Here is a 16,815-nt window from a genome sequence, read left to right as displayed (position 1 = left end):
GCTGGCTTGGCCGGAGTAGTAGCGGGACCTGGCGGGGACGGGAAGGGACCGGCTGCTGTCACTGCGCTGAGAGTCTTCACTCGGCCTTGTGCAAACGTGACTCGGGGTAGACACGGATGCCGAGGAGACAGTGCGTCTCGGCATGGGACGGCAGTCATGTGACCACACACAAACAAACACATACAGTTCAATTCTCAAATGCCAGCAAATCAGTAGGGTTGTGTTATTATAAATAATCGATTATTATTGCTACTACTATTATTACTATGAATAATAGCAATAATAACCAAATGTTATATTTTTTATTTGAAAAGTAAAAATATATTATTTGTATTACTATTATTAATAGTCTTAGTTTTATTACGATTATTATTTGACTTTTTTTTACATTTAAGAAATAACATTACCAAATATATCATTTTTAAAACTGAAAGAGAAATTTTTTTTTTTTTAATAAAATCTGTAAATATTATCTGTAAAATCTTTTACTGCTTCCAACCAGATTGGAGAAATAAATAGATAAATAAATAATAAAATGTGTTTTTTTAATTAATAAAATATTTACCGAACAAAAAGAAGCGTATGGTGATTTATCACAATATTATAAAACATCGCCCAGCCCTGTGTGTCCATTTGGGTTTCCTCAGGGTTCTCCGGTTTCCTCCCACATCCCAAAAACATGCTGATCCTCTGACTGCTGTTTGGCTACACTAAACTGCCCTGAGATATGTGTATGTGTGTGTGTGTATGGTGTCCTGCAAGGACATTCAGTCTGTATTCCAACCGCACCAGCAGTGTTCCCCAGATTTAAAATAATAATAATAATAATAATAAAATCACAAGAGTTACAACTGCCCAAGGGAACGGTTCAGGTAGCTGACCGGAAGGTTGAGAGTTCAAATCCCATTACTGCCCGAGAACCAGTGATGTACCAAAAGGAACAAACCCTAAATCCCAGTCTAACCAGCAAACTGGCACTTCACCAGCCTGACCAGGGGAGGGAATCTCTCTCCACCCGCTGCCATCTTGCACTGTTTCCAGACAGTCAGTACTCCAACAGGCTGCGACGCTCTAATTAAACATGACGTGCGAGTGAAAGCCACCCAATAAAGCAGCCTTCCGCCCCCTAAAACATTTAACGCCCCCACAGACTCGCTTTTAAAACACAAATCAATAAGAGCACACTGCACACTCTTATTCCCCACACTGAATTAAGAATGAGGCCCGGAAAGAGGCGGGGGAGACGGGAGAAGAGGAAGAAAAAAAAAAAACACACCAAATGCAGACAGAAAAAGAAAAAAAAAAAAAAAACACAAGAGATGGCCTTGGCCTCATTCACTCAGAAATGAAGAGTGGACATTTAGGTAGAGAGCACTAATGCGTTTTATTTTTTAATTTCTCTGGGTGAAGCGAAGGAAAGAGAGAAAAGCTCTCATCCTCTCCGCCGGGCGTCCGAGGGACATTAATACAGCTGAGAGACGATAAGACCGGGGTGTCTTCTCGGTCACGGAAACACCTCGGTAGTTGCGAGGCAGTACGTTGGTTTTTTCGAGGAGGGGCGCGGGAGTAGGGTGGGGAGGAAGTCGGTACTGTATTTAACAGGAAACATCTAAACAGATGCAGATCGACAGATCCACGTGCTCTCGGTTTCAATACCCTCTTCACCTTGAGCTCACCGTTTCCCTTTCAGTCAAATCCACACTCCATCTTAAACTTTAATACCTCCAGGGTGGGCAAGTCATAAATTTATTAGCGAGCCCAGCAGGTCGGTAAACGCTCCAGCGTGCTGCCAAAGTCTCACGTTTCCGTTGCCTGGAAACTATTATTAACTAGGCTAAACAGTGGTAACTAATGTATATTAACAAAATCAACAACAACAACAACGTATGGTGAGCTAGTCCATTATTTAAGTGCATTAATGCAGATACAAGCAAAGGAATAAGAATATGAATTCTTGGAGTGTGGTCTATGTGTATCTTTATCCTCTCCTGATAAAGTGTTCAACGTAGCTTAAGTCTTAGGGAAACGTTTCAGTTACGAACTGTCGTGTTTTGCCCTCGCATCGTGACTAAAAACATTATTTTGTTTTCCTAGCATGTTTCTCTCAATACGGTTCGCACCTTCACACAGATGATGTCTTGTTTGTATCGAACAACTTTCCGACTTTATTTCGATCTGCATTCCCACAATCCCGCACCGTCTTCGATTCAGGCGTGTCGGTCTCGTTTACCAACAAACATCACCGTGAAAGAATTTCGTGCAATTGCAATTTCGCCAATTCGAGTAGTCATATACGTATTAGCACAGCTACATAGCAAATGAAAACGTTTGTTTATGCTGAAGTCCATACGAAGTACGGGTTTATCTTTCTCCATTTGATTAACCTACTTTTAAGAGTCTCGGACGCACAAGTTACTGAAACGCCCATCCTTGATTTGTCTTTTGAAAACACTGCATAAATAATGAAGGAAGGCATCCAAACAGAACCGATAAATACATCACATTACCAAACTATAACGTTCATACGTTTCAGAAGGTTTTGTAGAGTTACACTTCTAGGCTTCACATGGCAACTCAAAACCTACCGTGGTACTAACTGCAGGAGAATGAAACGGAACGATCTCGGTGTCTGATGACATTCTCTGCTTTTACAGGGTGAATAAAAACATGTTCGAGTAACTAACCGCTGGATTCCAGCGTGCTGAATACACCTTACAGGTCACATGTTATCTTATTCAGGCAGTCGGACCCGAAGGAGAGCCGGCGCTCTAATTCACCGTGTAAACTATTACCAGACATCGGGATCATAATTCAATACCTGAGCACCGACGCTGCAGGCTGGAGGCTGACGAGACCGAGGTCCTGACTTAATTTAGACCTATGTGTTTTGAGAGGGAACGGAAAAGGAGAAGGAGAGGGGTAGGGGGGTGGGGAAACGGTGGAGTTTGGAGGGGTGCGGGGGGGGGTCTGTTGGAACAGTTTTCCACTTGTAGCTCCAAATGTATTTTCAAGCATTTTCTCCCCTCAACTACTTCCAGATGTTGCAACAGCTGCACAGAAGCAGGAAAAGCACACATCGCTTCTGCGTGTCATTTGCTATTCTCTTCAACAAAAACGCACCCCGACAAGGCCGCAAAAATGTCGGCCAGCGCCGATCGGCCCTGACTTTGATTTCTTTACGAGAGAGCCAGCTTCAAATTAACGCCTCCATGCCGCCAAAACAAACCCGCCGCTGACGGCAAAACAACAAACTCAAACGTTTCGCCCAGGAGAGAAAGAAAAGAAAAGCTGGTTTTAATGAAACGGGGGGGAAAAAAGTTCCGAACGACCCAGTCACCTGTAACAGCTGACTCGACTTACACACCTATTAGAAGAGGAAATGTACTGAAGAGAGAGGAGAAAGCGGAGAGCTCAGGAAAGAAGAAAAAAAAAAACCTGACCTCCGCCACTTCGGAGTGCTTGGAGTAAGTGTTTTCACAAACCTGTTGGCTGAAGCACAAAGCCTGGTAATTGGGCCAACATTGCTCAGCAGAGTGTGACCCGCTTGGGGTGGTCAGAACACAAAGCAGAGCGGTAAAATAAAGAGACGGGTGGACGGATGGACAGGGGTGGGGGGGAGCTGAAGGATACGTCAAAACTTGGCAGTCGGTGTTAAGCAAAACGTCTTATAAGGAAAGCAGAATACGATCCGGCGATACAGCTGAACAGCTGAGGGTTAAGGTGCTTGTTCACAGCTCTCGGAAAACTGCTGGGAGTTGAACTTTCTGGCTGCCGGCACAGAACCCGTTCTTCCTCAGACACTCGAACCAGCGCAGCTGCTGCTTCATAATAAAAGATCCTGTTAGCAAATGTGCTTCCTGTCAAATGAAAGCTCGGCATTTCTTTCAGTACCTCGCAAAAAGGACGACGTTAACAAACTTCGTGTCCGAACTAAAAGTAGGTTCGACAACCGGAGGACGAAAGAAACAAAAACCCTACTCTTTACTGACTTTCACAAAGTTTCAATTTCGTACGTAGTCGAGCTAATTCAGCTAGCTAGCTAGTTCTTTTAAGTTCCAAATGAACACAACACCAATAACTAGTTAAAGTTAGCGAACAACAATCAGCGCACGCTAAGAATTGTAGTCATTTTTAACGTATATACAAGTTTTAAGGTATAAACAACGTATATACTGAACCTTACAACTGCTTTGACTAGCTGGATTGATTAGAATGCCTGTCAGGCAGACGATATTTGTAGAATTAGGATGTGGAAAAGCTAATAAAACCGAAAAAACAAACAAAGGTGCAGTGCATATCAAGACACCTGTAGATTTCAGGCACGATGTAAGGAGAAGAACAGAACAAGAATAGCCAAAACGTCGGTCAATGATTGGTTGAGTGTTTGTTAAGGTCGCGAACACAACTCGTGTTTACTCGTGCTGACTAGCTTGATATACTTGCTGACGTTACATAGCTACCACTACTCAGTCGAGTCCGTTAGGTTTCCAGGCAACGAATACCCGGCAAGCATTTTTTCACTCGGACTAGCTAATGGATTTATGATTCGTCCACCATTATGGAACGGACACCTCGGAAACGTAACGACGCCCGAGACCACCCCCGGAGTAACCTCAACTGGGCAACGCTAAGCTGAGTTAAGCAGATACGCGTTCCACGTGGACTTATTAACCTGTCCACAAGACCTCCACTGCTTAAAACCTACGAGTCAGCCGAGTACAAAAAGGAACGGAGGTGGCTGAGAGCTCAGACAAAATGTCAGGACGGGTTTGTGCACTCGAGACTATTCTATATTTAGGTAAAGTCTGAGACGAGGCAGCCGGTTTATTCATCCACTTGATGACTCCCCCTGCATTTAGAACGGGATGACTCAGCCTCAGGTGTTTGGACGCCGCAGAGAGAAGCAGGGGAACAGAAAAGAAGAGGGGAGAAAAAGGAAGGAAGAGAAAAAAAAACAGAAGGGGGGGGAGGGGGTGAGGAAATAAGGCCAACACGCTCCAAATGTCTGCCATCGCTATGGGGACAGATGCACTCAATGGATCCAATGAGTCAATGGAACGTCTATGCATCACTTCAAGGAGGCTCGAGGGATGCACCAGGCTAAATAAAACTGACAATAAATAGACCTGAAGTGGATATAAAGCGTGCAGACTATTTTTCAGATATGCGGTCTATTTTCTTTTGGAGAATCTTAACAAGCTTGTAGGAGTTATCCACCGTGCGAGTGCAATTCTCACTTTGGTAGAAACGATCCCTTATTAGATCACGAGCACTTTTTTCTTTGCTACTCAGATCCTGATACTGAAATGATTATGCTAGTAGCAGTAAGCCAATCAAGGAACACTTTCGTCACAGAACATTCTTTGCAAATCTACACGCTCTCTATTAAAGATAATGTTTAAACAGCAGAACATGTTTTATCAGGTTACTTGTATTGTTGGAAGACAACTGAAGTTACTCCTATTGAGAGGAGGAAGTATTTTCAGAGAGCAAAGACTGCAGTCGGTTTGGATTGCCATCATTAACTGGGGCAGTGGTGGGGGCTGGGAATGTTGCAGTGCCAGGGGCAGTGGTAGGGGCTGGGAATGGGGCAGTGCCAGGGGCAGGGAATGGGGCAGTGGTAGGGGAAGTGGCGGGGGCTGGGAATGGAGCAGTGGCAGGGGCTGGGAATGGGGCAGTGCCAGGGGCAGGGAATGGGGCAGTGGTAGGGGAAGTGGCGGGGGCTGGGAATGGAGCAGTGGCTGGGAATGTGGCAGTGGCAGAGGCTGGGAATGGGGCAGTTCAAGCTCCAGTACCACCAAGCAGCCACTGTTGGCCCCTTGAGCAAGGCCCCTAACCCTCTCTGCTCCAAGGATACCGTATCATAGATGATGCCGCGCTCTGACCCCTGCTACCCAACAAGCCGGGACATGCGAGAGAAAAAAAAAACATCTCACTGTGCTATAACCTACACGTGACGACTAAAGGCTTCTTCTTCTTCTAACTGTGAAAAACGCCCAAGATCGCTGTTATACCCTGACATCTTATTACAACACGCAACAATACATTCACTAAGCTTACGTGACGCCGTATCGCACGGTATCGGATATTTGTACGTTTACGACTACGTATAAACGAGTGTGGTATCGGAGACAGAATCCCGCACTGGCTCACTGCGAATTGAGACAAGCAGCTTACTTTTAAATTCTCGAGTCTTTACACAAAAGCCGCAACACACACAAGCTCGAGACTGAATATACACAAAAACATGGAATATATTTAGACGTGACCAAATTGCTAGGGGAATACAAGTCTCTTTTTGAGCATTATGCAGTGCTGAGATAGAGTGCGAGACGCATGACGCAACCCCGTCAGAACCGCACGCTGTGTAGCAACAGAGGGACAAAAATATCATCAGCCTGCTAAAACTCAAGCTCATAAATATAACCCCCGTCCTCTTGGGGATGACCGCAGACTGGCCAAGGTGCAGCCTGAACGCTCGAGATAGCATATCTGCCCTAAGTGAACGAATACTTTTTCACTGATATGAATATCGCTACGGTGTTGTATAACAAAGTCATGATTGGTTTGTTTGTCTGGGATCACATGGCCTTTCAACACAGGAAACTAAGCTCGAGTTCTTAACACATCCTCGATCTATTTACACTCGCTGCTTGAAAAACCTGCGATTGCGCGGAGAACGCAGCACTTGCAGTTTTTAAGGAAATTTACTTTTATTTTATAAAAACCATCAAAGACAAGCTTAGACAGGAAGTGCCATTTATCAACCTTTAGAGCCCATTAGTCCTTCTTTCATCCACTTAAAGAACCTATTTATCACGTCGGAGACACTGCACTTCTTCTTCAAGCTGGTGCGTTTTGGAAATCGGGATGTCGACCGAGCGACTCTCTCCACCGCCTGCACCCACGATACACTTCAAGTGCCTTCATTAGCGGTTAAAAATAACACTTGAACAGTCAGCGCTCTTGCAGGCGCCTGAAATGGGTGCCAGCGCAAACACAATTAGCTTTTATTTACGGCAAGCTTATTGTAATGGTTCTAATACTTTAAATATAGACTTTGACCCAAAATGGCGCTGGATCTGGGATCGGGGAGTCGGCCATTTTAAGGGTTGTTTCGACCGTAAAATCCTTCCAGCGCACTGGAACGTTCAGTGCACCGCGAAAAAACAGGTAGCATCGATGCTCACTGTGTTCCATTACTGGAAATGACATCATATTTTCCATAGCCTCTCAGCTCGAAAAAAATTTTTTTTAAATGGCGGACGAACTCTCGGCTAACTTCGTCTACTAACGTAAGTAGTTTGTTATCGTTGTTGCGGTTCTCAAATGATTACTTACGTTAGTGATCTTTCACTTTATTTGGCGTTTGGGTCTAACGACTTTCCAAAAAAACCCACTAGCTAGCCTACGATCCTGCTTGAAGTATCATGATAGAAACGTGTCTGATTAAGCGAACAAATTTACATGAAGTATAATGTCAGAAACATATCGGTCCTGCCCGTTGCTGAAAATACCAGCGGTGACGTTTTACGATGCGAGTATCTAGTCATTTCTTCGGTGTCCCAACGTGTAGTGAGCCAGGGTCCTTACCAGTGTCCGAGCTCGAGTACACCATATACCGGTTCACCACCTAGGGAGCGAGGGAGCTGATTGAGACACACTCCTAGTCCTCGCTGTGCTCGAGAATCCGTAGGGCGTCTCGTTTTTTTTTTTTCCGTTCAGGATTTTGTTGGTAAGGTGTCTATAGCTAAGGACTGAAAAAGGGAAGAGTGTTCAGGAAGACACGCCTCCTGAGGGCGGGACTCATCCGCTGTAGAGAGCATTTAAGTGGACGAACACAACGCTAGTACAGGATGAGTCATCAAAAAATAAATAAAAGTTTGGGAATTTTTCCCCAAAATTGACAAAAGTAATATTTTTGTCATATAAATAGGATCATATTGTTGTCTATAGTGTTAACAGATGGATAAAAAAAATCCCCAAACTGAATTTCTACAATCAATTTTTGATTGCTAGCAAGACTACAAAGATGTAAACAAGTGACATGGCTTGAAAGGAACCATCTGCCAAACGTCCTTTTTTTTTTTAAACAGAGATCCAGAGCAGATAAATCTGCTGACATTTTCACATGGAAACTGTGTGTTCACTACAAATATCCAAAAAAAAAAATAACAACACTAAAGGGGGAAAGAGAATATCCTATAAATCCTACAAATCAAGCCCATCTGTGCACAATCAATGGCTCTGCAGATTATAAAGCATTTAAACATGGCTCATAAACCTCAGCCGTTCCGCCAGCTGAAGCAGACGATCCCCGATGGAAGAGTCTGAGTATTTGTCTCAGGGTACGAATCGCCCGTCGGAACGCCGCGTACGGAGCGACTCGGATGCGTCGGACAAATCGGACCTGGCTGTAAGAATGAGAACGCTTCGGTTGGGGGCTGGAACAGAAGCTTTGTGTTCCGGGATTGAACTGAAAGAGCGGTGAAGAGAAAAGCCTTTATACAGACAGCTGCTTTATTTGCAGCTCCATCAAAGTGCGGCGGAGTGCAGAGACGCCGGGCCCCGACGGCTCTCAGATGAAGGGAGCCGAAATGAAGTCGCCACATCTGAGAAACTCCGCGTGACCTCGGCGACCTCGAGTGACGTCTAGCGCAGCAGCTACGCCGGCAGCCTGGTGGGTCTGGACGTGACCAGAAAGCGTCTCGAATCGCAAACCAAAAGCTGGCTGTTTCAGTGCTGAATAAAACATCCGATTTTGATATTTAGTTGTTGTTTTTTTTTAAAACTTTTAATCTATATTACCTTTTATCATCACACACATTCTGTATTTAAAAAGAAACAATTAAAAATCCCAGCTTGCAAAGAGAAACAAAAACAGGACTTCTCTCATTGGTGGATGAGACGGCGGCGTGCTCTCGGTCCCGCCCCGCTCGTTTGCTATTGGTTCAATGAATCAGGGTGCAATTGAGGTTCAGTGAAAAACATCTTGCGTCCTTTCGCCTTCAGTGAATTAGCATTTCCACTGGGAACCTACTTCAACCTTACGCTGTGACCTTTCTTCATATTATTATTATTATTATTATTATTATTATTCTTTTCAGCTAATAAAAACATACAGAAAACGAAAACCAACGATCTCAGCACCTACTCACTTACTTACCTTCACGCTAAAAAACAAAGGCTCCTCAGTGGTTCTTTACAGCACTGTGTGCTCTGTTCTTGTCAGGAACCATCTTTCATCGTATAGGGTTCTTGAGTTGAGCTATATGGTTCTTTGCCGAGTAAAGACGTTCCTATTTTTTTGTTTTGTTTTTTTGTTTATAGGTTCTTCAGAGCAGAGTATTGGTTCTACAAGGTGTCGTCCCGTAACAGGTTAAAAGTGAACCCTCTAAGGTTCTATGTCGGACTGGAAAAGGTTCTCCAGGCATCACTCTTAAGAATCTTACTTTGGTTCCTTAAAACTACAAAACTAAGGGTTTATTTATTTTTTAAAGAGAGCTTATGTTAACATGGTTCCTTGTGGCACAGCTGTGAAGAACCATTTCTGGGTAAATAGATGGTTCTCGAAAAGAACTTGAGAGTAAAAGGTTCTTTGTGCAACTTAAAAAAGGTTGCTCCCAATTAGAACCCGCATCAGGTTCTAATTGAAACCTTTTTTTTTTTTTTTTTTTTTTTTTAAAAAGAGCGTTCTTTCTAGAACGAGCACGAGCATTCTAAAGCACTGATCCCAACAGGATACGATTTCCAGACGCACGTCTGTTAAGTAACGTTGCCGCACGACGCCTGCCGTAATTACGATCGGTTCTGACGGGATAAAGCGATCTCTGCGTAAAACCCTACAGATGGGAGCGCCGTCGTATATACGCCGAGGTACCACGTACACCTTATCGATTCAGAGCGACTGACTCCTTAACGTGTCTACGGAAGCCATTTTGAAGACATTTGGTAGAGAATACGTTTTCTTGCCGACATGACAGACGTTAAACTACGTGACGGTTACTGATGAAAACAAACTGATAACTTTAACCACATACGACGATGCGTTCATTTTTCTTTTCCGAAAAGATATAAAGAAATCCCCCGTTACGTTTCAACTTCGAACCAGGAAGCTGAAATCTGACTCACTGACTCGTTATCCAAATAGTAGTCAGGAAAATAAACACAGTATCAGATTTTTGCTCTTGTATGCTCAGAGATTGGATTTGGCAGCCTTTAGATTTCTGAAGCTCAGACATACATTCGACAATACGTTCGTGACGCGATGAGAGGTTCTGGAAAAATTTATCTCCACAAACCATCCCTAAAATGGCTTCCTAAGATGCTTCAGTAGAGCCTTTTAATCCAACTGCATTATTATAAAAAAAAATAATAAGAACAATAATACAGAATAATATCTAATCCAGAGTCTGACAGCACGAGTGGACGTCTCTGTTTTTTAAGATTGATCATAAAGCAGCCAGAGAGAGAGAGAGAGAGAGAGAGAGAGAGAGAGAGAGAGAGAGAGAGAACAGGATTATAAAATGACATGACAAGACAGAGTACTCCACACTGTGGTTCAGGATTCTGCTCAAATGGCAGCCCTCCAACAGCCATTCTGTGGGAGGCAAAGTAAATAAGTTGTCATCAATAATAGACAGCGAGTGTTCAGCTCCGGCTGGTTCCTATCCTCCAGACGTACCCGCCGGCCTGAGATTCACTGTCTCGGCTAATAGCTTTTGATAGGCCTTCGCAATAATTACCGAGGGGCAAACGCGCGCCATGCATATTTCATGACGTGGCTGCGTGTTGGCGGGCCGTCTCCGAAAGCATGATTGGAAACAAATTTGCCCCGGTTAAGTGAAAAGAATGAAAAGTAGAAAGCGCGAGATTGATTGCAGGGATACTGTAAAGCACACGGAACCGAAGGGGACGGTGGCGGACGACGTGCCGATCCTTCAGGAACACTTTATGGTCTTAAATATGAGATTTTCCCCACTAGATCACGGTGTAGAGCTGGACAATATGCAGGGAATAACACACTTCGGGGTGTGCTCGTATAGGAAAATAAATCAATATCAAATCAATAACGATAGTAATAATTGTTAAAAGTTTGTTCGGTTGTTAATAGTGCTCCAAATCCAAGAGTCTGTTCTCGAGCATTTCCCCAAGTGCTAATCAATCCAAAGCGTGACATCATTAGCCACGTTTACACGCGCGACTGCGATACCGTTTACACGGACCCTAAAAACGTCGCGATCCGTTTCAAATACTCGTTTAATCGTGCGCTACGTTTACATTTATATCCCGAACAAAACTTCTATAAAACCGCAGTGCATGGTATTTTTTTGAAGCAGGTTGAGGAAATAATCCCGATTGAAGCGTTTACACGGATTATTTCAGATTACTTCAACCTGATCTGAATCTCATTCGAGCTCGATCGGACCGAACGAGGCGTTTACATGAAGGCTTTTCGATCCGATCGAGCCATCGATCCGATCACTAACGGATTACTGGGCTGTGTGTGAACGTACCTAATCAGAAACTGAATCCATGCGACGGTTACGTCGACCCGACTCGACGTCCGTCAGGACTTCGGTAAGCGCCGTGCGATTACGGTACATTCACCGGCTTCGACCGGATCCGCGTCTGAAACTTTCACGTAACTTTTTCCTCACGCAATTTTCAGGAGGACACGAGACGCGCTTAAATAAATCCCGATCATAAACAACACACGTGCAGGGGATAAGCTCACGAAGGAGAGAGAGCAGAAACAGAACTGAAGGATTTTTTTTTTTTTAAATAAAATGAATAAATAACAGTATGTCAACTGAAATGAGACGCGATTATCGAGTATTCCTGTACTGTAATTCAGGACATTTCTATCAACACTGCCGAGCCAATGAGGAAAAAAAAAAAAAAAAAACCCCAAAAACACATTAAATATAAAGTCTGAAGCTTGTGAACGTAATAAATACAGGGTCCGTTCTCAAAACCGCTGGGAATAAAATCGATTAAAGATTTATTTCGTTCAGATGATTTACGTGTCATTCTTCACATCCATATCGTTCTATTTCCCCAGAAATTACACGGATTACAACCAGAAAAAAAAAAAAAACACGATTTGATCTACTATTTGAAATTTAAAAACACCAACTTTGCTCGTTTCTTCCTGTTTACATGGAGATGGTTTAGCTTGAACACTCACCGTTTAAACTGGCGTCGGATATCAGACATGTTAAAAACCTGTCCAGAATCGGATTAGGGTCGGATCAGTCAGCAGCACTCAGACATGTCATGCAGCTTTCCACAACGACGTGCAGACTGAAATACGCACATTTCTTGTTGTTTGGAAACACACACACACACACACACACGTTACATTATAACAGCCCCAGACGACGTGTTAAACCTGTTCAACTCATCACTGCTGCGATCTGCACGGGACCGAGTTTACACGCTGCGGAGCAAACCAAGGAAACGTGGCTCACGTGTTTGATACGTTTTTAAGGAGGACAAATACTCTTTAAAACACACTTTATTATCTGGGAACTAAAGAAAACACTGAAAAGTGACACGTTTTAAAAAAAAAAAAAAGACCTTGAGAGCAGATATTTCTAATGCAGCCGTGTAGAGGAGTGTGAACATGTGTGAAAGCTAGACGGAGATCTGCTGAAGTTTTTATTCCTACACAAACACACACACGCATGCAGAGAGAGAGAGAGAGAGAGAGAGAGAGAGAGAGAGAGAAGTAGAAATTCAGACAGGTAGAGAGAACAGGGGAGAGAGACAGACAGAGAGAAAGATAGACAGAGAGACAAATGGGGAGAGAAATAAAGATAAATGGAGAGCAAGAAAGACAGACAGATAGAAAGACAGACAGATAGAAGGAGAGAGAGACAGAGCATCTGATAATATTGTGCTGATTTGCGTTCGCACAAGCTCTAAATTAATTAATATGCATTATATACACATTTATTTTATGTACAGTATATAAAGTTAATGTTTATGTTCATACATTTATAAATACATTATTCCTCTTTACACACACACAAGATTTAATTCATTATTTAATAATCTTTTTTTATACTTTTTATTTTGGTACGTAACGAAACCACATCCCTCCACTTTTTTTTTTATTCATAATTAATATTTATAGACTTGTATACATTTTGATATTATTTATAAACACTTTATCATTGAAAACATACACTTTTCATCCCAAGTCTAAAAAAATATATTTTAAAAAATCCCAATCTACATTCGGCTCATATATATATATATATATATATATAGTATAATTATAAATATTTATATTACAGATAAGTTTGAATGAATTGTTTGGGTAATATTTACAAGTTTTATTTCACGAGCACATAAAAACAAACCATTCACTTTATTTAAACCCCAAAATCAGGAGTGTTTTTGGAGGATAAAAGTTCTCAGGGTTTCTCTTTACTGATTTTTCAGGGGGAAAGCTTTAAAACCATCCAGAGGCAGAAAACTACTACTTTTCCCACAGCTTTTCTCCAAACATCTGCCCGAACCCGGTTCTGGAGCTGCTCGGTGGAGGGAAGTGGGTTTGTTCCGACACACAGCTACTGGGTTTAATTCATCAACAACTTCAACTCACAGCACTCACACACCACGAACACGTCCACAAAGTTTAAAGCGAATACTCAGAACATTTCCCAAAGCCCTAGTGTGAACATTTACAACACAATACAGCGAATTTCATCCGAATTTTAAAAAACAATTATATCCTGTTGTTGTTGTTTTTTTTTAAATAAAACCTAACATTATTCCTGAATGAAGACATTGTCTAAGCTAACGTGCTAACAGTGCCAAACACGTCAAGCTTTATTTATTTTATTCCCAATTCCACTTCACTCATTTACAATACAATTTACCAAACCAAAATAAAAGTAATAATATCGAAATGAATTCGTTATCGTTAAATAATTTAGCTTGGAAGCTAGCTAGTTTTAACGTTAGCGAGCTAGCTTCTTCAATCAACAGCCGAGTCGTTTAAAATATTTATTCTTTTTTTTATTCAATTTAATATTTTTTAAAAACCTTCCAGAAAAAAATATAAACGCACCGAGTATACGAGATAATGGTGTTAACGTTATGTTTAGTGTAAAAAAAATAATTAATAAATAAATAAACTTTCACTAAAATGTTGTCCATTAGAATAGAATGACAAGCAGGACCTAGCTAGCTGGCGACCAAATCTGATCCCAAATACCTGTAAATCTGATATACAGTGCACTAGGTAGGGTGTACAGGCAGTTACTTTATGCCGGGTGTAGTGCACGGATTACAGGGAGTGGGAATCCGTTTGGGATGGAGCCCAACGTGCAGCTAATAAGTGTCACTACAGCGCCACCAACACAGCCGGGGCAACAAGCGCACTTCATTTACCCCCGAAAAATAATTCAACCATAACACAATCATAAACACGCATCAGGAGCGGATAAAGTTGCCGCCGCGTCAGGTGAATATCATCACTCGAAGAAGCTCGCTAAAATAAATGAAGAAACAGATATGTTATAAGCTCAAACGAGCGGCTTCCCGAGGCAGCGCCATGACTCTGGATCGATGCGAATCGAACAAAGAGGATCAATTTCCGATCAGCGAGAAAGAGCCGCTTTAATCAATGGCGAGAACCAGAGGGTCCCGGAAAAAAAAAACCCAGAGCGAGTCCAAAAAAATAAATAAACAGCGCCGAAAGAGCCGCGGAGAACCGCTCCAGGGCCGGAGCTCGCACTTACGGCGTTCAGAAAGCAAGGCAAAGTGCGGAGAGAAAGGCTAACCTGCAGTTGCTGTAAATCAAAGCGCTTCCAATATTGAAACATCGATCCCGCATTGGCCGCCATCTTGAGACATATTGAGACGGAGTGAGAGGCTGATAGAGAGAGCGCGAGGGGCCGGAGTTCGCGAGAAGGGGGGAAAAAAAGAGCGGGAAGCGCGTAAAACCCGGAGCGGAGTAATCGAACGCGGCCTTCGCTTATCGAACAGCGGCGCGGAATGGAGTTGATCGAACAGCGAACCTGACTCTGTATTGAACGGTGCCACGGAGCTCAGTGATCGACCGGCGATATCTGTAACGCATAAAACGCGGACTGGAGTTTTCTCTTTCTTTCTTTCGTTGTTTATTCCTCCCCTCACCACCACCACCAGGATCACGTTTACACTGTGAATAGCTGGGAATATAAATGAAACACAGCAGCAGAGCTGCACTATTGATTACCGAGCTATCGATTTCATTACTTCCTGTTTACTTTTTCTGGGGGGTTTTTTCTGCACTTTCTGTTTTTTTTGTTTTTGTTTTCTTAAAAACCCAACACCTTTTTAAAAAAACTTATTTATTCTTTTCTTCATCAAACGGTTTTAAACGCTTTGTTTATAAACAGGTTATCATTCATAAAAACATAATTATCCATCCATATTGTTGTATTTTTTTAATATCCTGTTCATTAATTATTATCTGTATTTATTATTATTATATATGATACTTTATTTGCCTGTTTTTTCTTCTTTCATCTAAATAATGTGTCTCATGATGACTCACTGAAAAGATGACTCTCATTGCTATTATAACACGACGTAATAATGTTATTACTATGTCCGCTTATCTTCCACTTATTGTTTACTGTAATTGTTTATTAAATAATTGATCACTGAATCTTTTTCAAAAAGTTATATATATATATATATATATATATATATATATATATATATATATATATATATATATATTTACATATATATCTATATATATGCTGATTTTTTTATCGTATTATATATGTTTTACATTCTGATGATTATTATTATTATTATTATTACTTTTTAAAAGATTCCAGATTATTGTTGTTGTTGTTGTTGTAAAGCTCTCAAAGGTTTTTTTTTAGGCTTATATAGATTTGAAATGTCTAATAAAAGGGCTATATAGCTATAAAAAAAATATTAGCGTCACCGTCTTATTATTTTATTCATTGTATTATTGTTTTGATCAAGCGCTTTGATCTGCTGGACGTTTGAGCACGGGAGCGTGATGATGGCGCCCCTACAGGCAGACAGGAGAACTGCAAGCTGTTTTTGTGTGTGTGTGTGTGTGTGAGAGAGAGAGAGAGAGAGAGAGAGTATAAATCTCTCTCTCTCTCTCTCTCTCTCTCTCTCTCTCTCTCTCTTGCATTGACAAGTGGTATAAAAAAAGTTTCGTCTTCATTTATCATTTTCATTCATCTTCCGTAAGGGCTTTATCCTGGTCAGGGCAACGGTGGATACGGTGTTTATCCCAGGAACACTGGGTACGAGGCAGGAATACATCATGGACATGGCAAAAGACCAGTTCTCACTCTTATTCACATCTAGGGGCAATTTAGCACAACCAGTCCACCTACTGACATTTCAGAGGAACTTAGAGAAAACTCAGCCGGGGAAAACATGTCAAACTCAACCCAGATAGTAACCCAAGCTCAGGATCTAACTGGGTGTTTTGCGTAATTATTAAACTTGTATTAAAGGTGATAGAATAGATTCTTGAAATGTATGAAATATAATGTGCGCATTATAATGTCAGCACCTTATTTATACACACTAGGAACTCTCTCTCTCTCTCTCTCTGTGTATGTGTGTGTGTGTTGTGTGTGTGTGTGTGTCCATATGTATTCATTAAAAATGAAGATATTATGATTCCAAACACCAAGCTGGCAGTCTTTTATGAGTTAATAAGCACATACTGGGTATTTTAAAATGCACTATTAAATTTAAAGAGCTGGCCTGGGGGTCTGTCGGAGATCCACACGTAGTGAACAAGACACAAGGGTT

General features: G+C 41.9%; 1 protein-coding gene across 4 annotated transcripts in view; it reads right to left on the bottom strand.

Annotated features, from left to right (window-relative positions):
* Nucleotides 1–14,978, bottom strand: part of cux1b (cut-like homeobox 1b) — a 167,111-nt gene extending 152,133 nt beyond the window's left edge. For 2 of the 4 annotated variants that reach the window (XM_053673698.1, XM_053673697.1), the window contains exon 1: nucleotides 14,799–14,977. In XM_053673698.1, the coding sequence (XP_053529673.1) occupies nucleotides 14,799–14,861 (63 nt within the window). In that variant the 5' untranslated portion in view covers nucleotides 14,862–14,977. Of the gene's footprint in view, nucleotides 1–14,798 lie in introns of all 4 variants that reach the window. The other 2 variants (XM_053673696.1, XM_053673699.1) reach the window with 2 other exon arrangements.
* Nucleotides 14,979–16,815: the final 1,837 nt, after the last annotated feature.

This window comes from Ictalurus punctatus, chromosome 20, assembly GCF_001660625.3.
Source record: "Ictalurus punctatus breed USDA103 chromosome 20, Coco_2.0, whole genome shotgun sequence".
Taxonomy (NCBI): Eukaryota; Metazoa; Chordata; class Actinopteri; order Siluriformes; family Ictaluridae; genus Ictalurus; species Ictalurus punctatus.
Note: the sequence above shows the minus strand (reverse complement) of the source record. Positions and strands in the feature narration are given on the sequence as shown.